The sequence below is a fragment of the Juglans regia genome, chromosome 13 (genome assembly GCF_001411555.2).
Source record: "Juglans regia cultivar Chandler chromosome 13, Walnut 2.0, whole genome shotgun sequence".
Classification (NCBI taxonomy): Eukaryota; Viridiplantae; Streptophyta; class Magnoliopsida; order Fagales; family Juglandaceae; genus Juglans; species Juglans regia.
Window position 1 is genome coordinate 8,753,280 of NC_049913.1, and position 23,895 is coordinate 8,777,174.

The 23,895-nt window shown below is 39.2% G+C and overlaps 2 protein-coding genes across 2 annotated transcripts; both read right to left on the reverse strand.

Annotated features, from left to right (window-relative positions):
- Positions 1-2,434: 2,434 nt before the first annotated feature.
- On the reverse strand, positions 2,435-5,488 carry LOC108984367 (ACT domain-containing protein ACR4-like). The gene is made up of 7 exons (XM_018956295.2): positions 5,085-5,488; positions 4,840-4,885; positions 4,633-4,747; positions 4,476-4,543; positions 3,402-4,001; positions 3,076-3,180; positions 2,435-2,986 (listed from the first exon to the last, which is right to left on the reverse strand). The coding sequence occupies exons 1-7, from the start codon at positions 5,156-5,158 to the stop codon at positions 2,642-2,644; spliced, it is 1,353 nt and encodes a 450-aa protein (XP_018811840.2). The 5' UTR covers positions 5,159-5,488; the 3' UTR covers positions 2,435-2,641.
- A 16,099-nt stretch (positions 5,489-21,587) lies between these two features.
- Positions 21,588-22,684, reverse strand: LOC109018416 (transcription factor TCP20-like). The gene has a single exon (XM_019000569.2). It carries the CDS (start codon positions 22,574-22,576, stop codon positions 21,770-21,772), a length of 807 nt encoding a protein of 268 aa, XP_018856114.2. The 5' UTR covers positions 22,577-22,684; the 3' UTR covers positions 21,588-21,769.
- Positions 22,685-23,895: the final 1,211 nt, after the last annotated feature.

A 23,895-nucleotide genomic window follows, 5' to 3' on the forward strand; every position in this document is an offset into this window, starting at 1 on the left:
AGGTCAGATCACTATAGATTTCCATGTTATTGATTGAAGATGATAAAGACCAATATAATGAAGGCAATTTTATAAAAAAATTCTTAGATATTTTTAAATTATGAATAATATGATATTTTTTATTTTAATGTATGATTTAAAATATCAATTTTAATCAACATAAATTCTTATAATAAAATGAAAATGCCAGTGTCCAGAAAACGTGGCTCACTGACTAAGGTGGACCATAGAAAGTTAGAAACCAAAAAAATAAAAAATAAAAATCAAAGAAACGGAGATCCGAATGAGTTTCTGTACAATCTTTTGGGGGCCCCACACAACTACTCTCAGTGGCCACGACATACGACAGGGATACAAACCGCACATGTACAGATAGCTTGTTGTGTAACTAGGATAGTGCCACGTGGAATGGAAGGTGGCGATCATGGGAAAACGACGGGACGTTTGGTTGTGGAGAAGTGTGACGACCCCTCCCTCAATTTTCTCAGATTTTGTCGGTGGACTTTCTTAATATAATAATAATAAATAAATCATTATACAGTCATCATAGTGCTATCAAATTAGTGGATACCTAATTTCTTGATAATGATTTTGCCTCCGTAATAAGACTTTGTTTTTGTCTCTGTTTCTTTCCTTTTTTGAAATAAAAAGATAATTATTTTTTTAAAAAAATATATATATATAAAACTCATCAATTCCTAATCCTATCATTCTCAACTTATTAAAAGTTTCTACATCTTAACCCCTTCTGGTAATGAAAATTGGCGTCTGGAACTGAAGGTACCTCATTTGTTTTTGTCATAAAACTCGGTGGGTGCCACTCAAATTGTCACTTTTCATTGTACTTTAGACAATAATTAAAGACTTAAAATTGTAAATAATAAAGATTAAAAAGAAAAAGGCCCTTATTCCCAGAATCTATATAACTAAGGCTCATTTGATATTAAATGTGAATATTCTTAAAATGATTTATAAATAGTAATGAAATAGTTAGAGTAAAAATATTTTATTGAGTTTTAAAAAATGAGAGAAAAAAATTAAACACAAATATTATAAAATTAAAAAAAATTATTTGAATATAATTTTTGATTGTAAGTTTGGAAAATTTGTACTTGTATAGGTTTTTATGTTTTGTTTGAGATCTAGTCTGTTAAAATTGTAATGATTAAATGGTGATTAAATGAGAAAGTAAAATATTTGAAATTGAAAAATATTTTGTGTTTGAGTGTGTTTAGAAATGTAATATTTAAAAATATTTGAAAATACAATATATGAGAACAATTGTATTTCCAAACAGGCCCTAAGAGTTCAAAGAGTAAAGTTGTCTTTAATTCCGGATTCCTTTGAAGCCGAATTTATTGGTATAACGCATTTTAAGTGACTTTTCATATCAAATAATTAAATAAAATATCAATTAAAATGTATTAAATCAATTAATATATATAGTTAAAGACGATAGCATTAAAGATAAGAAGATAATATTTTTTCAAAATTAAAAAACAATGGATAAAGTGATGCATCATGGTTGTGGATAGAGTGAGTGGGGGATCAAACAAGTTGTATAGGCAAAATAAAATATTAGAAACAAATGATAAACGAGTATAGTGTAAGGATGGAATTTGGGAAAGAAGGTAGAAAAAAGTGACAGCTAGTTCTCTACACCACTGATGATGATGCAAGCAACGCGGAATAGTGAGTACAGAGAGCTGGGAGAGGCTACTGTTCCGGTAGTGACCTTACCAACCACAGCATTACTTTGCCACTTTCCCCCACCCCTCCCAAAACCAAAAGAAATTGGCTGGATTGAAAACTACCTGTGAATAGCTTTTGCACATGATCGATTTGACGAATGTTTATTGCTGTGTTACTACTATACTGCCACCCAACTCAAATGTCCATTTTGGCGGCGTGCTCATGTATAAAATATCAAGGGGTCGGGACCATCTTTTTTCATCTCATTTTTTGGATGAATTTCGTTGCCCCCTTCTACAAAGCAAAAGGAAAATTCATTGCAGTATTTTGAGCCAAATCATTGACCTTTTTTCTTGTCATTTTCACCTGCTACATCATGTTTGATTCCGCACAATAAAAGAATCGATTTTTGTTATGGTCGGTATGTGTGTGTGTGTGTAGAGAGAGAATATTCTGAAGTAAAAAGCAGTGCATCTGCATTATAAATAGTATATGATCTAGTTTGATTTCACAAATGAGAGTTAAAAGTTGAATAAATTATTGTTAGAATATAATTTCTTAATATAATTTTTATTTTTAGATTTGAAAAAATTAAATTGTTAAATTATATTTTGTGTGAGAGTTTGAGAAAATTGTAATGAAAAAATGAGTTGAAATGGTTTGTATAACCAAACAAGTCCTAAAGAAGAAAATTTGCAACCAAGGAAATGTGTACACACAACATTGAAAACAAGATGCAGCAGGTTAAAGAACTTTATATACACGAAACTTTACAAGATGAAAGCTTTCAAATTTAAGACCAGAGCAAGATCAACAAGGTAGTCACCTTAAACCTTTGGTGTGTGGTTCTAAAGCATCATCAACAACTACACAGATATTTCTTTATATCTACAGGCACTGGACAGAACTTTATATATATATATAAATATATAAAAAACCATATCAATGCTCAAGAACATGACTTTATCAAACCCAAGTTATATAGGAACTTCTCTGATCTGGTTCGAAAGAGATTACCCAAAGAGAATCTCACACTCTCCTGGGTTGGGGATTTTGAGCAGGCATCATCCTTCACATGTAGTATTGTTAGGCCAATTTCCTGTCGAACTGCCTCGATTGTCTCACTCTTCACAGGATTTCCTGATACATCAGTCACATAAAAAGCATTTACAGCTTGGGAACCCCTGGTGGTAACCTCGGCTCGGGTAACTGATAGACCATTTTCTCTGAATATGCGAGTAACATCAGATAGAAGGCCAATTCTGTCTTCACCGCAGAATTCTAGTCTTATACCCTGTATCATATGAATATGCATTAACATCATATAAAGAGTTGGACAAGTATTAAAAATATGCATAAAATTAAATCCCACCAAGCTTTTACCTCAGAAGTTCGCCTCTTGATAGCAGCCTTCAGGCAATGAATTACCCTTTGCCTCTCTGCTTCAGAACTAATAGGGCACCCATCTGTATGCCTGATATAATATTCCTACACAAGCGAACAACAGTGAGGTTCTTTACACCAGTAGTTAAAGCACCTTCAAAGAGATTAATGAATTTGATAACAATGAGGAAACAAATAAATTGTTCATTAGTAAAAGCATTTGAGAATAGCGTTTGACATAAAAAGCCAATGATTTCAACTCAAGTGATAGTAAGCATTATCAACAACAAATGGAAGCAAAGCAATCCCACGAAATAAAAGACAACCTGATAAGCCTCTGGTCCTTCAGCAATGACAGTTCCATGGTATACCACGTATTGCATATCCGTCAATGTGCATACAGTGTCAAACAGTAGCTTAGGACGGTCAGGGCTCCTCAAGTTCACAACCGTATATCCCTTATCTGCACAATTCTCTACAGTTACAATAAGTTTGCTCCGGTCACTAGTTGACACACAATCTCCGTAATCCATATCATAATCGCGATCAGCATACATCATTTGATGAAGCCTCCGTTCCTTATGAGTGGAACCAACCGAAACAGCAGTGTTGGCACCCCGTTTATCTCTATCCCCTTTTAGCACATAAAGAAGAAGTTGCTTGATCTTAGCAAGCCGATCAGGATTTTCAATTGACATTCCAGTTACCTCGTCGGTGATGTAAACAACAGATGCCATTCTTGAGTTATGGGTCCAGACTTCTGCAGCTACCACATTACATTTGAGGTCAGCAAGAACAGCAAAAACCTCTGAGAGCAGGCCTGGCCTGTCTCTTCCAGTCAATTCAATTGTTGTGTGTTCCGTGGTAGCTTGGACACCCACGGACCTTCTCAAGGACCGAAAGCTATGTGCCTTAGGTCCGAGCAACTGTAACATGTAAAATTACCCATCATCTAAAACGCGTAATTCACATGGCTTCAAGCAGAATATCGCTAAATAATTATAGTACAGACCCAACAGCAACCACAGCCTCTTCTTTGCCAGGCCCTATCAATATCTATCTAACAGTTGATGTATTTAATCGAGGATGGTGATTAAATATGATGGCACTATCTTCTATTTAATATGTCTACGTACCTGTGTACGGTTGATCGACTAGGTTCCTTCCATGACAGTTAAGCATTGAATTAAGAAATTAATTTGCATAGGGATGAAATATCCTTTAATTTGGAAATTTTGCAGGACTACACAAACCAATAAAAGAAATACAGTAGTAATTGACTACATGTTTTTTCTAGAAGCATATTTTTTTCTAGAATCATATCAGTCTAAAAATTATTCAAGGAACTTCCTATTTGGTATTAATAAATTTAAAAAAGGGATCTGGTTTCGCAGATCTACCTGTTGAATTCGTTCGGCAAGATCATCTTCAAACAGCTTGTTCCCATTCTTATCTGTGACATGAAATACTGCAAAGAACAAACGGAAATAACGAAAGTTAATCACACCACACGTTCAATGTCGTAATATATTTAAAATTTAAGAATCAGAAACTAACCATCCATGAACCATTCCCCATCTGAAGATATGTAAGCTCGACGAATTATAAGATTCAAGTCAGTGAGAATTTGAACCAACTCCAACAAACTCCCACGCTTATTTGCACTATCAACCTGAAAATTCACATAAAAACCCATTGTAACAGAGGGTCTCTTGAATTGCATACAAGATAAACAAAAAGAACTCGGAGAATTCAATCAAATACCTTAATCAAAGTTGCTTTCCTGCTCGAGGCATTATCAACTGTAACCCTGCAAATTCCATAATCAACAAGGGTCAAAATCACAAATACATGTTACTAAAACCATCAGGCTCGACCCTTTCAAGCACGACAGTGGAGATTTCGAGAAAGAACCCGCTTTTATTCAACAAAAGACCAAATTGCAATATAAAACGGAACTCCGATACATATCAAAGGAATGAAACACCAAACAGATTGAAAGAAAGTACCTTGGAGGATTCATTCGAATCACCAGCTTCTCAAACTCGTCATCCATAACGATAGGAGAAGACCAACAATCCATTTTTAAATGATATTCAGAAACACAAAGCGAAGAGCTTGAAAGAGAGGGAGAGTGAGAGTTTTGGGGGGGGGGTGAAGGGAGTATCTTTCTCCTCTGGAATCTCTGCTCTGCTGGTTTCCTTTCCTTTATTTATTATATTTGTTCTCTCTCTCTCTCTCTCTCTCTCTCTCTCTCTCTATCTGGCACTTTCTTTGTTATGCCTTTGGATTCTGATATCTGAATCGGGGTTGTGGTTTGTTGTAATGTGTAGTTAGTTGGGTGGTGGTGGCTCTTGAGCTGGACGAAGAGTTTTTGGAGGGACATACAACAGATTAACAATTAAAAGAAAATGTATATATACACAGAAAAAAAAGAAAAGAGAAGCGCATGGGACTATCGTTCTGGCCTGTCCCGGCTAAATGGGCCCCATCGCTCTCCCCCCGCAAACATAGGGTCATCCCCCGCTGTCTAGGGCTCGTGTTCTTGTTATTTCACAGGCGGCTCAAATCTTTTTTCTTTTTGGTTAGGACTTAGGCCTGGAGTGTGTTTTATGATATCAGCTTCTCCTTAGGGGGCTATTTATAGGGTCTATTTTCAGTTTATTATGCACTGAACAAGTGGGTCTTGTTTGGTAATATATGTCCCACCCACCCTATGTTTATGGGCTTTAATTGATATATCAGTTGTCAAATGAGATCTAGTAAGATTTTGCTTTGCTTTTTTTGGGAGTCATTCGGCCTAGGAAACACCTGTCACATTTATTTATCGTTTGAAGTTTTTTTTAGTAGGATTTTTGTTCGGCCTTTGGGGCACCCCAAGTACAGATCAATTTTGACTTTGTTTGGAGTACTTGCCGCTAGAATCACTTCTGGTCCTATGCAACTTCTCTCACTCAGAAAACAACTTAGGAGACGTTTAGATTCGCAGCTCATCTCAACTCATCTCAACTCATCTCACTACTATTCATTACTATTCAGTAACTTTAACTCACAAATCTCATTACTATTCACAACTCATCTCATTACTATTCACAATCTATCTCAACTCATCTCAAGTCATCTCAAATCATCTTTGAATCCAAACTTCTCCTTAGACTAACGAAGTTGTCCCAATTGCATATTTTCTGGGTCAATACAGTCAAGAAAAGGACAATTCTACTGGTAATTTGAGTCGAGTGTCAAAAAGGAAGGGCTGTTGATGAGACATGGAGGCTGCGATAGCGCAAGATGCTCCCGATCTAATTGAACAATAACCATCAAGAGAGATCTTCGTTTCTATACCCTTGGGTTGGGAAGCATATATATATATATATTGGAAAGGGTTCGTGACAGAAAAGAGGCAATGAATAGCACCACATCAACGCAATGAAATAAGAGAGGATGACATATTGTACAAGTCTTTAAAATGTCTGTAAAAAATCATCCTACTTTTCATAATCCATTTTTTTTAATTTATTATTGTTACCATCTACTTGGAGATATGGTTATCCATCTCAGTTCCTTGTAGCCTGTAGGTGTGAGGAATACTACATTAGAGAACGGGGGTGTGACTGTGTGCGGGAGGAATCAGTTCTATATTATATAAAACCTGAGAGATGGAGTCACAAACTTTTCGGGGTTGTGCATGTTATGGACGTATTTCACCGCCACCACCTCACGATCACCTGCAACCAAAGTGTAGAGAGCATGGAGGTTTGAGGGAACGCCTCTGATGCCTAAGTCAGTAATATGAGGATAATAACGATAATAACAATAATTCGATCCCTTTATTTACCTGGGTTTTTTCCTTTATGTAGGGTTTCATGATCTATCTTTATTCCCTCATGGATAGTGGTTATCTTTTATTGAAATTCAAATTTAGAGATAAGGATTCATCTTTTAGCAGATTCGAATAATAACCTCATTTATCTTTTATCATTGACTGGATAGCTATCTCGTCGGTATTAGCTTATCCAGTTGTTATCGGCCATGGGCTGGTTTCCTTTGCACTGGGCTGTGCTCCTCGGTTATGATATGGGTTTTAATCGTTGGTAAGGGCTCAAGCCCATCTTAGGGGTTAACCGGTTGGAATATCCTCTCAAGTTACCCTGCAAAGTCTCATTGCACATGGTGTGATGAGACTTAATTATTAGGCATTGTTTCTTTCTTCGAGGCGTGTTAGTACGCCGTTTCATTTCCTCTTCTTGGGCACGTCAACTATCACCTTATTTCAAATCCTATTTATTGCCTATTTTCCCTCTTCTTTTGGTCTTCTGTCATGCTTCTTGCTTTCCACTTTTTCAATGAGTTCTTGCATTTCACTTCTTTGGGTTCTTGCATTCCCTTTCCCTCTTTGCGATTTCTTTCAATCCTTCTATGGCTTCCTCTTCTTCCAAGGGTAAGGTTGTTGCTGCTCCGGACTCTTCACCATCCCGTGACTCTCCTCCCCGACTCGTCGTTGCTCCGCCAGCTTCCATTTTTGTGGGTTCTCACTGGTCTTTCGTCGTCACTGCGTGTCAGTTGGAAAATGCTTGGAATAATTTCAACATCCCTGATTCCGTCGAGTTGAAAGCTCCAGCCCCCAACCAGAAACCTATCGATGCCAAAGGTATGGCTATCTCTGTTGCCTTTTATCTCTCTATGTTCACCATGGGACTTCGCCTGCCTTTTGTGCGTCCTGTTCGCGACGTGCTAGACGTCCTAGGGCTTGCTCCAGCTCAGTTGGTGCCCAACGCCTGGAGGATCTTGATGGCCTATTGCTTTTTGTGGCGACGGGTTCTGGAACCTGTAGGCGATGAGTACCCATACCTAACAGCCTGTGAGTTTTTGTCTCTTCACAGGTTTAGGCGTTTGAATGGTAATTTATGCAGTTTTAGAGCCTTTCGAGCCTTGGTTGATTTAGAGTGCAAGCACTCTCATGTGAAGGAATGGACCAATAAAATTGTCTTTATTGTTGGCTCTAGCTATGAGTTTCCTGCCGATGAAGTTCCTAATTGGAAATTTCTCATTAGGACCAGTTGGTCTCCTGTCCCTGACGGGGATGACTACGAAGTGATTTTTTCCCCTCGTGAGGAGGCCCGTGTTAGGTTGGTAGATTCCTGAGTTCAAGCCCACCTCAACTTGTGCCTCTCGGATGCGCTTTTAACCCCCAATAACATTGAGAGGTTCGTGATGGTTCCCAATCGGGCCCATGTTTTGGGGCGTGAATTTTTGGGTTCTCCCCCGCCGGCGGGATATTTGAAAAAGAAGAAACATCCTGGCTAATGCGGGAGGAAACAAATAAATGTTAAAAAAACTCGTTTCTCGCCTCGCTCCGATGAGTCCATCTCATCCAAAGGTGGTGTTCTACTTCCCTCGGCGGTGGGTGGGGATACAAAATCGGTACCTCCCAAAAAATAGAGTGGGACCAAGTTGAGTTATTCACAGAAGTTGCCGAGTAAAACTGTCCCCCAGAAAGGTGGGAGCACCAAGGTGGTCACTTCTCAGGAAGAACTAAGTGTTATGAATTCACTACCTCTTTCTTTAGATGACATTATGTTGTTGGCCGAGGAAGACCTTGATAGTATACTTGCCATAGAGGCGGCCGTTGAAGCTGTTGTACAGCCTTCGACTGATAATTCCCGGCAGCAATGTGAGGATACTTCAGTGGAAGAAGACATTCTTGTTTTGAACCATGTTCTCCTCACAAAGCCACCATCCATTCGTGCGAGCTTCACGCCCTTTGAAGCTTCTATGCCTCTACTGAACTCGCCCCCGTCAATCATTTTTGTGTTTTCTGACGCTCCTTCGGATCTACCTAGATTGGATGGAGGAGAAAATGGGAGTGCTTAAGAGTTAGTTGCGGCGCTTAGTTCCCCCCTTGCCTCAACGACTTCGGGTGGGGTTATTCCGGATTTACCTTTTATTTTTCAAGCCCTCTCCCTTGTCAGTGGCAACAGGGTTTCGATTCCTTCACCGCCTTTTAGTGCGTCTCCTCGAGGGAGCGGTGAAGCATCTTTGTCAACTCTTGAGAAGGGTCTCGAGACCAATCAGGTTGTACCCCACCAAGATGAAAATGGTGAGTCTGGGAAGGCCAAAGACTGCTTGGTCCCTCCCGTTGAAACATTTGTTTCCCTCCCTTTATTCGTCGCAACTGAAGCCACTTTTCCTCATGGGGATTTTACTAATGTCTTCTCACCGGCTGTCAACCCGAGGGGCTCTTCTAGCTCCCATCCAATGGCTTCCCCGGCCTCCCTACATAGCTGAGGCTATCAATGCCTTTGTTCAACAGCTTCTTGCGCCGGTATTGTTACGTTCTCCTTAATACTTTGGTCAATAATTTCTGAAGAATATATTTTTAATCCTTTTTTTTTCTTCAGGGGATTGATCATCTTGCTGCCAACCTGGTGGATGATTGGATGCATTTGGAGGGCGAGAAAAACCAACTGGCTGACGAGTTGGCTCTTTTCGAAGCTTGCTCCCATTCTTCTGATGACGAGTTGGCTACTTTTCGTGCCCAAGTTGTTTCGCTCCAAGAAGAGCTAGCAACTTCTTCTGCGGATGCTGACCACTAACATCAGGAGGTGGCAGCAATTGGGAAAGAACGTGATGACCTTGCTATTCACCTGAATGAAGCAGAGGGAGCTGTGCGTGAGAGGGACAACTTGGTTGCCCAGGCAAAAGATTTTTAAGAAAGAAAGTGATGAGTTGGCTGCTCAGGTGGAGCGTGTTTTAAAAGAGCGAGATGGCTTTGCCGCTTGCTTTGATCGCGCGAACTTAGAAATCGAAGGATTGGCTAAGTCCAAATCCAAATAAGCTTCTCGTATGGCCTCTCTTGGGGATGAAAAGAGGGAGTTACTTATAAAGTTGGGGGCGGCTGAATGGATGAAAGCTGAAGCCGAGAAAAAACTTGGTTGAGGTGAAGGGCCTTCTTAAAAATAGCGATCGCCAATACCTTCAACTTGACAAGGTTGTTAAGTCTGCCAAGAAAACAATTTCTATCCTGGAACACCGATTGGCTGAGATGGGATTCGCTTTGGAGAACTCTCAGAATGACCTTAATCGGGTTCTTCCCCAGTTGGCTGCTGCCCCCAAGATTTGATTACGAGCTTGGGGTATAGGCTTTATATTGGGGGTAAAACAACTTCGTGAACTTCATCGGGAACCCACAACAAACATGCACACCTTGGAATGGAAGTATATTCGGGCTAGTGAGGTTGCCCTTCATTTTTGTGACTCCCTTGGTCGGGCTGAGATGCCTGACGTTTTTCGCCGCCTGTCCTGATACTTTCTAAGTTTGGAGCTTTTTCTTTTAATTAGAGATTTTTCCTTTCTCTCTTTTTTTTTTAAAAAAAAAAAAACTTGTAAATGACTGAATTTCGAAATCCTCTCTCTTTTACATATTGGACTTTTGTAAGCCCTCTTTGAGGCTTTTGAATCTTGTTTGTTGGCTGTGAAACATTCATTGCTACTTTTGTATAATGATATCAATTCATGCTATCCGTTCCCTATATATTGGCTTTATGTTATTCTTAACTGCGAGTGTTACGTCATCTATCGGTAGGAGCTTCTTTTGAACTCCTTTAACCCTTTAGAGGTAGCAGGAGAGTTCCTCGACCACATCGCCTTCTGGCGATGAGGTATTAACCGGAGGTTTCTTCGACCGTTTTTACTCTTAAGTTTTTAGGCTCGTGGGAGAGTTTCTCAACCACGTCACCTTATGGCGAGAAGGTGTTAATGGGAGGTTTTCTCTGCCACTTTAACCTTTAAGTTTTTAGGGTCGTGGGAAAGTTCCTCCACCACGTCACGATAACGTGTTAACGGGAGATTTTCTCTACCATTTTAACTTTTAAGTTTTTAGGCTCGTGGGAGAGTTCCTCGATCACTCGCCTTATGGCGAGAATGTATGCACGAGAGGTTTCCTCTACCGTTTTAACCTTTAAGTTTTTAGGGTTGTGGGAGAGTTCCTCCACCACGCAGCCTTATGGCGAGAAGGTGTTAATATGAGGTTTCCTCTACCGTTTTAACCTTTAGTTTTTAGGCTCGTGGGAGAGTTTCTCGACCACGTCACCTTATGACAAGAAGGTACACACGAGAGGTTTCTTCTACTATTTTAACCTTTAAGTTTTTAGGGTCGTGGGAGAGTTCCTCCACCACGCCGCCTTATGGCGAGAAGGTGTTAACATGAGGTTTCATTTACCATTTTAACCTTTAAGTTTTTAGGCTCGTGGGAGAGTTTCTTGACCACATCACCTTATGACGAGAAGGTACACACGGGAGGTTTCCTCTATCGTTTTAACCTTTGAGTTTTTAGGCTCGTGAGAGAGTTCATCGACCACGTCGCCTTATGGCGAGAAGGTGATAACGGGAGGTTTCCATTACCGTTTTACCTTTCAATTGTTAGGCTCGTGGAGAGTTCCTCGACCACGTCACCTTTTTCTTTTATATATATATATATATATATATATATATATTTATCTTGGATACTTATTGAAAAGTCAAAAGGAGCAAAACAAGAGAAAGACTAGACAAAGTGTGCTGGCATTTATTGAAAACAATATTCATTTGTAAATCAACAAATGAAATAAGAGAAAACTACATATCTTTCATTTAAACGTAGTACTTTCGCAGGTGCTCTGCGTTCTATGGGTGAGATAGCTGACGTCTTGTGGCATCCTTGAGGTGGGAAGTCCAGGGCCTGTGGCTTGCCACTACAACTTAAGGTCTCTCCCATCGAGGGCCTAATTTTCGTTCTTCTCCCGAGGTCACGCCGGTTACCTTCAGCACTAAGTCGCCTACTTTGAATGATCTAGGCCTCAATCGTTTGTTGAAGTAGTGCTCCGTCTTCTTCTTAGAAGCTACAACTCTGACTTTTGCATCTGCCCTTATTTCTTCTAACAGGTCTAGGTTTTCTTCTAACCCTGCTAACCATTTTCTGTCGCCTATCTTCTTTTTCAGTATTCTCATGATGGATTTATTAGTTGTTTCCACTTGTCCGTTTGCTTGGGATGGCCTAGGGAAGAGTACTTGACCTTGATTCCTAGCTCTGCACACCATTGACGATAATGTTCGGAGTAGAATTGCCTCTCGTTATAAAAAATGATACACTGAGGTATCCCGAACCTGCATATTACCGCCTTCCATAGGAATTTTGTTATGCTTTGAGTAGTTATTGTAGCCATCGCCTCAACTTCTACCAACTTTTTAAAGTAGTCGACAACTACAATGATGAATTTTGTTCTTCCTTTACTAGAGGCATTAAGCCTACCAAGTCTACTCTCCATTGAGCGAACGGCCATGGGGACGTTATGGACCGCAACTCTTCAGGGGGTGCACCTAGGATTGGTGCATGAATCTGGCATTGAACACATTTTCTCACAAACTCTTTCGCATCTTTGAGTGCATTTGGCCAATAGTACCCTGCCCTTACAATCTTTGCGGCAATAGATCATCCTCCTGAGTACCCTCATGTACTTCCCTCATCACGTACTCAGCTTCTTCTTCTGTCACGCATCGCAACAATGTGTTTGAGAAACCTGCTTGTAGAGTACCTCGTCAATAATGCTAAACCTAGTCGCCCTGCTTTTTAACTTTCTCTCCTCTTCCCATGGTGAGGGAAATTCTTCTGTCTCCAAATACTTTTTCATATCAGTAGCCCATCCTGGCGTGTTCCCCTTGATATGTAAACTTTCTTCTCATATCGTTGGTCTAGCCATTGCTTGTAAATCAACCTTCCATGGTAGTGTTTCTTCTTGCTTTGCTGAAGCCGCGTGTGTTAATCGGTTAGCTTTGGAATTGTCTCCTCGAGGTATCTTCTAGATACGAAAGTACTTGAGATTTTTGCTTTGTTCCTGTACTTAGTGAAGGTATTTTATTAGCTTGGATCCTCTCGCCAAATACTCCCCTATGATTTGCCCGACTACCTCTTGTGAATCGACTTTCATCTCTACTTCTTCGCCTTCTAATACCCTCGTGATCGCCAAATCAGCGAGTACTGCTTCATACTCAGCTTCGTTGTTTGTCACCTTGAACTCCAATCGTACTGCGTGGTATAATTCTTTCCCCTCACTTGTTACTATGTACACCCCGACCCCTCCACCTGCCCGGCAAGCAGACCCATCCATATACACCTGTCATGGATTCTTCTCAGGTGGCTTGTGGACTTCTTCTTTGAAATTGGAGAACTCTGCTACAAAATTGGCTAGTATATGCCCCTTCATAGCGTTTTTTGGTATGTAGTTGATGTCGTATTCACTTAGTTCAATTGACCATTTGACTAACCGTCTTGAGGTGTCTGGTTTCTGCAACACTTTTTGTAGAGGCAACGAAGTGATTACCCTTATTGGGTGGGTTTGGAAATAAGGTCGTAATTGCCTTGCTGCTACTACCACGGCGAAGGCGACCAACTCCACTTTTGGATATCTAGTCTCTGCTCCTCTCAATGCCGTACTTGCGTAATACATCGACTTTTGCTCATTCCCTTCCTCTCATATCAAAGCAACAGATACTGCGTCTGAAGTTACTGCTAAGTACAATGACAGTGGCTCTCTCGGCTTGGTGTGACTGAGCAATGGTGGCTTAAATAGATACTCTTTTAACTAAGAAAATGCTTCTTCGCACCTGGCATCTCATTCTTGTGCTTTTTTAAGCACCTGAAAGATTGGAAGACATTTATTCGTTGATCGGGATACAAACTTGTTCAGAGCTGCAATGTTGCCTGCCAATTTCTATCGTTCAAGTTTGTGGGCGACTTCATCTCTATTATTGCTTTGAGTTTCTCAGATTTTGCTTCGATTCCTCTCTCTAACACCATAAAATCGAGGAACTTTCCTGACTGTACTTTGAATGTTCACTTTGTTGGATTAAGCTTCATTTGGTACTGTCGTAAAATTTGAAAAACCTCTCTAAGGTTTTCTATGTGCTGGTCAAACTCCCTACTTTTTACTAGTAGATCATTGACGTACGCCTCCATGCTCCGTCCGATCTGGTCTTTAAACATTTTGTTCACCAACCTCTGGTAGGTTGCCCCAGCGTTCTTCAAGCCGAAATGTATCACTTTATAGCAATATAGTCCCCGGTCATTTATAGAGGCGGTTTTCTCCTGATCAGCCTTCTTCATTTTTATTTGATTGTATCCCGAGTAGACATCCATAAATCTTAACATTTTATGTTTTGTTGTTGCGTCTACTATTAGGTCTATCCTTGGTAATGGGAAGCTGTCTTTTAGGCAAGACTTGTTGAGGTCGGTAAATTCCACACACATTCGCCACTTCCCGTTGGACTTTTTTACTAACACCACGTTAGACTGCCACTCTGGATAATGTGATTCTTTGATGAATCCAACTGCCAATAACCGATCCACCTCCTCTGTGATTGCTTCGTACTTCTCGGTACTAAATTTTTTTTTCTTTTGCTTTACAGGGCGTACTTTTGGGTCTACATTCAACTCATGTTTGATGACTTCCTCGCCTATCCCGGACATATCTTTATGACACCATGTGAATACATCTTTATGGTCTAGAAGAAAATCTATTAGTTGTTGTCTTTCTTTTTGTGCCAATCTTGTCTCGATTTTCACATGGCTTTCTGGATGGTTTTGCTCAAGGGTGACCAGCTCTAGGCTCATCTACCTCCCCATGCTTCAGGGTATCTTCATCCTTAGTTTCTAACTTCATCGCCATTACCTGCAGTCTTAGCAGGAGGATCATATGCTTTTCAGAATCCACCATACTGACCTCCTTTTGCCCTTGTCTGAGCTCCTGCACATAACACTCTCTAGCCAAGACCTGCTCGCCACATACTTCGCCTATTCCTCTTGGTCTGTGTACCTCGCTTGTTGGGAACTTCATCTTTAGATGATAGGTCGAGCTAATGGCGTTTAATGCATTCAACATGAGCCGCCCAATGATCGCATTATATGCCAACCGAGTTCTAACTACTAAAAACGCAGTCATCGCCGTAGCGACATAAGGGTATGTGCCCACAAATACTGGTAACGTAATGGACCCCATTGGTTGTGCTACATCTCCAATAAACCCTTTCAGTGTAGTTGGTGCTAGTTTCAACTACTCTTTGCCAATTCTCATTTTGCTAAAAGCATCCCAGAACAAGATATACGTTGAACTTCCATTGTCAATCAGTATTCTCTTGATGGTAAAATTTGCCACCAACATCGTTACTACCAAAGCATCATCGTGGGGGTACACAACCCCTTAACAATCTTCCTCGTTGAAAGATATCATGGGAGATCCTTGTACTTAGGGTTGTTTGATGAGTCTCTCTATGTTATAGATTTCTTCATACCTTACCCACTTTGCATCAGTCTTTCTCCCCGAGGAAGTTGGGTAACCTTCTGCATATCCACCGGCGATAGTGTGTATCTAGCCTAGAGGTTGGTTTCTTCGGTTTTCATCTGCTCTCGCTCTTTGATCCCTAGGTTCATTTGACCTCATTTCCCTTTTCGGTGATTCTCGTCACCTGGGGCTCTTACTTTTTTTTTTTCTTGTGCTCATTTTTCCTTTCGTTTGTTCGCCGTGGGGGGGTCATGTTTTGGGCGATCAATCGTTCTAACTCGCCAGTGTTCCTCATTCTTCTACTTTTCGTTTTAGGTTGTAACAATCATCGATTATGTGTCCCATTGTCTTATGATAAGTGCATTACTTCTCGGTTTGCCGTTCTTTCTCAGCTGGTTCTTCTTCTTTTGTCTTTTCTAAATAGTGTACATAACCACCATTATGCATTCTTACACTACCATCCCGCTTTGACTCTTGCTGGTCTCTCTTCACCCTTTGTCCTCCATCTCGATCTTTCCTCTGTCCTCATTTTATTTACCGTTCACTCATTCTTTCTGGTTGGGTGGTCAAGGCAATCAATGTGTCTTCAGCATTAACAAAATCATCAGCTCTATCCATGAACTCTCATAAGGTAGAAGGGGCTTTTTGGGCCAGCTCGGCCATAAAGGGTTCCTTGGCCAAAGACCTCCCAATAGTGCTACTAGCATGATTTTCTCGTCTTAGTCGTCAGTCGTCATATTTTCTTTATAGAAGCGTGTTAAATACGTTTTCAAGCTTTTCATCATCCCTTTGTTTAATAGTAAATAAGTAAGTGGCGGGTCTTTTGCATTTTCTACTAGCCATGAATTGGGTCAAGAACTGTCGGCCTAACTCTTCGAAACTCTCTATGGAGTTTGGTTGTAGTGCACCAAACCATCCTCTCGCTGATCCCTTTAGAGTCAGAGGGAAAGCTCTACAAGCAATTTCCTCGGGAGCCCGTGAAGCGTCATATGAGCTTTGAAAGTCTCAAGGTGCTCCACGAGATCTTTCGAGCCATCGTATAGGTCCATTGTTCGGACTTTAAATTTTGCAGGCAGGGGCATTGCCAGGATTTCTGTAGAAAACTGTAGATTTGTGCTTGACAGCAATTGATCTTCTTGGCCATGTCCTCATATTTGTCCATCAAGCTACACACGTCGTGATGCAATTTATTTGATTCCTCACCCTCTTGATGGGCTTTTCCCGCACTATTTACCTCCATCTCTATCCTGTCAGCCTGACTGGGTGTTGCACCCTCACCTAACGGCATATTTCGTGACTTAAGAGTCTCATTTTCCTTACGTAAGGAATCCAACTCCGCGGTAAACTTTTTAATCATCTCCTCCGTTTCCACGATTTTCTCCTCCATGTTTTGTGAAGTTTTTCATTGATTTCTAGTTGCATGAGACCAAGCTTTGATGGGCATGTGAAAAGCACACAAAGTGTGAGATTTAGGAGTGGTTTGGATTTAGAGATGAGTTGAGATGGGTTGAGATGGTTTGTAAATAGTAGAATAAAAGTTGAATTATTTATTATATTTTGTATAGAAATTTTGGAAAGTTGTTTTGAAATGTAAAAAAGTTGAATTGTTTATTATATTTTGTGTGAGAATTTGAGAAAGTTGTAATGATGAGATGAGATGAATTGAGATGGGTTACGAATACAAACTAGGCCTTAATCAATCCCACAGACGGTGCCAACTGTTGTGGACGTGTTTCACTGCCACCATCTCACGATCACTTGCAACCAGAGTGTAGAGAGCACGGGAGTTTGAGGGAATGCATCTGATGCCTAAGTTAGTAATTTGAGGATAATAATGATAATAACAATAATCCGATCCCTTTACTTACCTGAGTTTTTTCCTTTATATAGAGCTCTGTGATCTATCTTTATTCCCGTATGGATAGTGATTATCTTTTATTCAAATTCAAATTTAGAGATGAGGATTCATCTTTTAGCAGATTCGAATAATAATCTTGTTTATCTTTTACCATTGACTAGATAGCTACCCCGTCGGTATTAGTTTATCCAATCGTTACAGGCCATGGGTTGGTTTCCTTTGCACTGGGCTGGGCTCCTCGGTTATGATATGGGTTTTAATTGTTAATAAGGGCCTAAGCCCATCTTAGAGGTTAACCGGTTGGAATATCCTCTCCAGGGCATATCATAAACTATTACTCCAATAATTGCTATATTATTGTCCCATTTTCAATCTGCACCATTTGATCGGTAACCAAGCTCATAAAATAAGTGGCTCATGAAAAAAAACAGGCTCATCTGGGTGATCATGGCCACCCACAGACAAATCCCTGTAGTTGTCCAACAGACGAAGTGCAGGATACTTATGGCGTTAGTCAAACAAAAGCAAGTGATAAAAAAAACAACAGAGAGATTGGGGAGCATGAAGAGAAAGAGGATCAGCGCCATAAATGGCACAATGGGTACACAACACAATTAATGCCACTCGTCATGACTGTTTTTGCAAGCACGTGGAAGAGACAGAAAAAGAGGTAGCACTTTGATTTACTTGTCTAGGCATTTTGGGGAATGTCACATGCAACATTGATTAACCAAGGTCAAGATCTGCATGAAAAAAATTGCAGATAGGCTGAGCGGTTCTAAGGATTTTAGTCTGAGAGACTTGAGCCTGTTCTCGACCATGCATGCGCGTTCGCACTTTTGGTATTAGCTTCTGATTAAAGTGAACAACGTCTTTCAAAACTATTCAGTACCTATTCATTCATTTATTGCAAATTTTGATGCCCAGATTCATGGAACAGTGATTTTATGTTTTTATCTGAAAGCGAACAGAGGAGAGAAAGGAGAAGGAAGATTAGGGGACAAGATGTCCGTACCAGGAGAGCAAAGATTGGAAGGCCCACCTGCCAAGGCAACATTCACATGTGATTGGGCTCCTTTTCTTTTACAACACATGATCTATAAAAACGCATGAGATTTGCAGGTTTTTTTTATGGGGAAATAGCTGAGTTTTGGGAAGAAACGTTTGATTGATTGGTGCTTTTAGGCTCAGTAATAACAGTATTAACTGTCAAACGTTGGTCCAACTGGCCATAAGACTCTGTCATTTATAAAGTACCCCCTGGATGATGTTGTGATGTTTCTTTTTAAATATATAAAGAATTATAATAATGTTGTTTGACTTGAATGATCTTATTTTACCCAAAAAAAACATGAGAGGAATCAGAAAACAAAAACAAAAAACTGTATCATACGAGGAGAAAAAACATAACCTTGATTAACTTATTAAACCTCGTTTGTTTTTATAAATAATTTCGTTTCATCTTATTTTATATAATTATTATAATTTTTGATATAAAATATAATAAATAATTAATTTTTTTAATTTTAAAATAAAATTTTATTTAATTTTTAATTTAATTTTCTTTTATTAAAAAAAAAATTCCCGCTCAAAACAGTCAAAGACCAACCCGATTCGTAGTAGGCCTCAACAGGTCCACCAGGAAACACTCTGCGCCGCTGACAGCACAGCCCTACTAATCCGTCAGGCACAGATTCCCTCATTTCACCCATTACATCGTTGCCCAGTGTCACAGTCTTTGATTTTTTAATACACATATTTTTAAAATCTGAGAAATATATATATATATATTCTTATAATAATAAAACTATAACGTGCACAATTTTTCTATTCTTCTCATAGACCTATTTAACTTTTTGCCCTTTTTCTGCTCTTTTTTTTATGCATGACTTTTCTCTCTTTTTTTCTTAAATTTTATTCAAGTCTTTTGTTTGTTTTTATTTATTTTTTTAACTTATTCACACATTCAAGAATCATAAAAAAAAGGCTAGATATACTAAATCTTCGTTTTTGTTTAATGTGTACATGTCATTATACACATTAAACAAATTATATATATTGATAACATTTTTATATCTTTAAAATAAGTATATGACTGATATAGTTTGTATTATTTATATGGGAAAAATAAATTATATAAAAAAAAAACTGAATTGGTATAATATATTAATGTGTTGGGCCTTAAAAATTGAATGGCTGTGATTAAGCAGTGGGTAGAGGTAGGGGTAGGTTGGAATCCCAGAGGATGAAAGCAAAGGATCATAGATTTTTCTTTTGGAAAAAAGAGTGTTAGCAGCAGTCACCGGGGGTGGACTGAGTGAGCCCAGTCTTACCTGTCTGGGTGGTCCATCGTTTTCGCTCCCAACTGGACCACCCCTGTTTTCTGAGCCAGCAACTTGCAACCCCATCATTCATCGCCACTTTTCCTCCCTCTTTTTATCTTCAAGTCCTAGCTTGCTTTTTTTAATGAATTTTAATCAAATTAACAGGCTGGATTGCATACGATTTGCCCCACTGTATCACATTTTTTTTTCTACATATGGCTAAAGAACGTGTGGTCTTCTTCGTGCGTAAACTTTAAATCGAAAAATGGCTGACATGCTATAATTTCAAGATGTATTAGATTCCAAGTAGAAAGAATGATTCTTCGACTTCTTTCGATTAAGAGGATTGTATAGGACGGGGACGGAGCTAGGGTTGGGGGGACCGCCCGGGCAGGGGTGGGATGCCATGCTGATTGCTGCCGGTCTGCGTAGGGCGGGTAGCAGGCCTAATTAAACTTATACCCCACCCCCCACATGTAAAATATTTGATGAAAAGAATACGAACATAACCATTTAATCTATAATACAGCACTGTTCCCAAAACTGCAAGGCTATGTTTGATGGAAATAGAGCGTTTCAGTTACCATTGCATACAAGACAAAATGCAAAATAGCAACAGGCTTGGCCACGGTTTTGGATGGGTTTGCTGTATGAGCATGGTGGAAGATGCCAGACAGTTCAGGATGAAAACTGGAACCCAGTATGGTTGGCAAGCCCAGGAAGATTCTAAATGGCTTTTTGCTACAAGTTTAGCATCTTCTTCAGAGAGAACAAACATCATTTTTGAGTCTTCAGCGAGCCCATTACACTTGCCCGCCCACCCTCTGTTAGGGGTTGGAAAGATATGTGCCCTTCACCTCATATTCTCTGCCCCCCAACGTCTTCATCTTGCATTAAACGTTTATGGGCTCGCTAGATGTAGGTCATCCCACTTCTCTCTCTCTCTCTCTCCTAAATTTATTCCTACAATAATTTCATGTTTTTTTAGATTCTGACTCTTGACATTCTCATTCTATCATAATTTTTTTATTCTCAATACTGCCTCGTTTAAATGAGTTGGTAAGATACAGATCTAGGGTGGCTTTATGAAACCCAATATGCCTAAAGAGGAACTCTTCTGGGATCCTCTTTGAACAGGTAAAATCCATTCTCTATCTCTTTCTACTAAAATCACCTTACAGTTGCAATGACAGGAACCCTAATACGAGTTTTAGTGGCTCGTTTTCGACGTGACTATTGAGAGTCATGCAGTTGAGTAATTTCGAACTCTGTTTGGCATACTCTTTTTTTTTTTTTTTTATTTAATTTATGCGTCATACAGGAATCAGATCTTTAGGCACTGAACACTTGACCCCGTCTAGAACATGCTGAGCCTTGATATTCCAAGATCATTTTCAGACTGAGATTTTGCTCCCAACAAGTAGAACAATATTAGTGAAAGAATAGTTCAAACTAGGGTAAAGCTTCCAGGTTTGAGGCACATTTTCTGCAGCTAAGCAGGTTCTCATCCAAAAGGGAAAAGGAAACAAGAAAAAAGTTATGAAATGACTTTGTTCACATTGGATGCAAAGAAAGGGTATCCAAGAAATCTACCACATTTTGAAGAACTATAAAAAATAAAAAGATCATTGCACACCTATTTTTCTTGAACAGTTAGATGGGAAATTGCTGCCTTGTGCAAATTGGAAAACCATCTAGACTGCACTCTTTTATATATATATATATATATATAGCTCACAAACATGATTACATCTGAATTTTATTTTCAGAAATAGATCACGTTTAAATCGATATCTGTAAGAGAATAAGATAAAATTCCAAGCAGTACAAGATCTTGATAGCAAATAATGCACCTCAAAATCGTAGGTCACCCTGCGCCTGTGAAAGACCAGAATGAATAGGAAGATGTTTCAGTAAGCTGCTCAAACGAAAGAAGTTTCATTTGAAGAGCTATAGAAAGAGCAAAACCTGATGTTGCAGACCAGTATGAAAACTTTGCATTATAAATAAGATCAATCCTGCAAATGAAAAATGCGGTATTGAATCACCCAACACATGAAAAAAACTAAGTAAATTCCCAACTCTCTCAACTATAAACTCCTAACACTCTTCTAGACTAGCAAGAAACCAGGGCAGTCTATTCAGCTGCTTAGTCTTGGCTATGCTACTTGTCACGATTAATTTCTCTTAGAATCCTACTTCTACCGCCTTGACCCTTCAGAATCATCCTTATCAGAAGGTTCCTGATGTTGATTCAAGGAGCCTGCATCACCACGGCTCTGCCCAATCTGTCTGTAAAACTGGCTCAAAGCTTGAGAATTCAACATCCCAATATGACCATCCTGCGAAAGCCCAAGCTCCAAACCAGGGATTTGACGGTTAGCTCCACTCATAATTGTGGAAAAACTCATTGGACCCAAATTCATATTAGGAAATTCAAACCCAGGAAACCCAAATTTAGGAAGGAAATTTGAGTTTTCGCTGCCGAGATTCAACGACGACTGGCTTGAATTATGAACAAACCCTGACCCAATTCCACTAATAGAGGGCCACATCCCACTTGGCGCATGAGCTCTACCCAAATTGCCACTCATCATTGTCCAATTGGTCCTACCTCCAGACCCCATACCCGGTCCTAGCCCTTCCATCTTTGTATGCAAACCTGTTGAAGCAGAGTTACCCTGTTCAGAAACAGAGGCCCCTGCAACCGAAAGAGCCGAAGCTGGAATAGTCCCACTTCCAGTTGCAGCTATAATTGATGGTTCTGCTTGCTGTAAAAGCCACTGAATTGTTTCACCGTCAGATTTGTGACCTAACTCTCTGGTCAACTGGAAAACCCTGGCCGCGCATAGAGCCGGCATCCTTATTCTTCTTCCTCGACCATCCACTTTTTTGTGCCTGTCCTTGGTGGAACTTCTCTTAGGAGCCAACTGCTTCTTGTTATCATCCTTGTTTGCAACCATAATTTGGAAGTCTGTGATTTCTGTAGACTTGTTGTTCTCCGCCATGTCTGCTTATTGGGGATGAGTCGTGGGGCGGGGGAGAGGCACCTTTTGTCGATGGTGATTTCAGTTAGTCAGGCCTTTTGTTCCAAGAGAACAGGGCAGAGTTGGGGGCCTCTATGATTGAAGAAGGGGACCTCCAAGGGCTTTGATGACCTTTCAATGTCATTTGTCAATGAAATTTAGCTTTCGTTTTCAAAAATTCAAATCACAATAATTATTACGGCACCTTCTACGTTTAGAGATGAGTTGAGATAATTTTAAATAAATTAAATAAAATTTTATTTTTAATATTATTATTATTTAAAAATTTAAAAATATTAAATTATTTATTATATTTTATATAAAAATTTGATAAAATTATAATGATGATATAAGATAAATTAAGGTAAGTTTTGAATCTAAATAAAATCTAAAAGTGTCACTTTTTTATTTTTAATTTTTTACTCTCTGCCGGCCTTAACTGCTAAGATAAAATAATTAAAGGATTAAATTGCGTAATGATCATAATTTACATTATTTTTATATAAGATTATTTTTTATTTTATTTTTTTAAAAAAAGAGGCCGTCTTCTCAATTTTATAAATAACCTTTCAATTTAAAACTGAAGTCATTATCCTCCATACTCTTTAAAAGTAATGCTATTATAATTGTGTAATGGAACATTAAAAATGTACTTTGGCCAGATGGCCCACAAATGGCGGAGTAGTGTACATTACATAATAATAAATACAATAACACTCAAGAGTTTAGGTTTGTGGAGTTGGTAAATTCACTATGAGTACAAAGATTCTCTCAAACACTCTCTATTTCTATTACAAGGTGAACAAGAAAATGAAATGAAATGAAAAGAAAATAGACATAATTTCCTTTTGTACAAGAAGTTCTACCATTAGAGATGTCCATGTTTTCTCTCTTATGGGTCAATGTATCTTGTTCTGTTAACTGTTTTGTTTTTGTTTTTTATTTAGCAAATCATGAGTAGGGTACCCCTAGAGTAATAGATAGACAAAAACACTTAGCTTGCATCACAAGGTGTCCTCGGTGGGACGGACCCGCTTTCAAGTATTGTCCCCACCGAGAAACAAGCTAAACAGTTGTGTGTATATATTATATATAATAATTTTGTATCTTATTTTGATCATATTATTTAGTAAAATAAAAATAGAATGGTATAATAGTGTATAAAATTTTCCATATATATGCAACACGAGGAAATGAGAAAAATTCTATACACCATAATATTATCTTACTTTTATTTCACTAAATAAGATGTGACATATTTATTACCATTAAATGATCATTTATTGTATACTTTTTTTTAT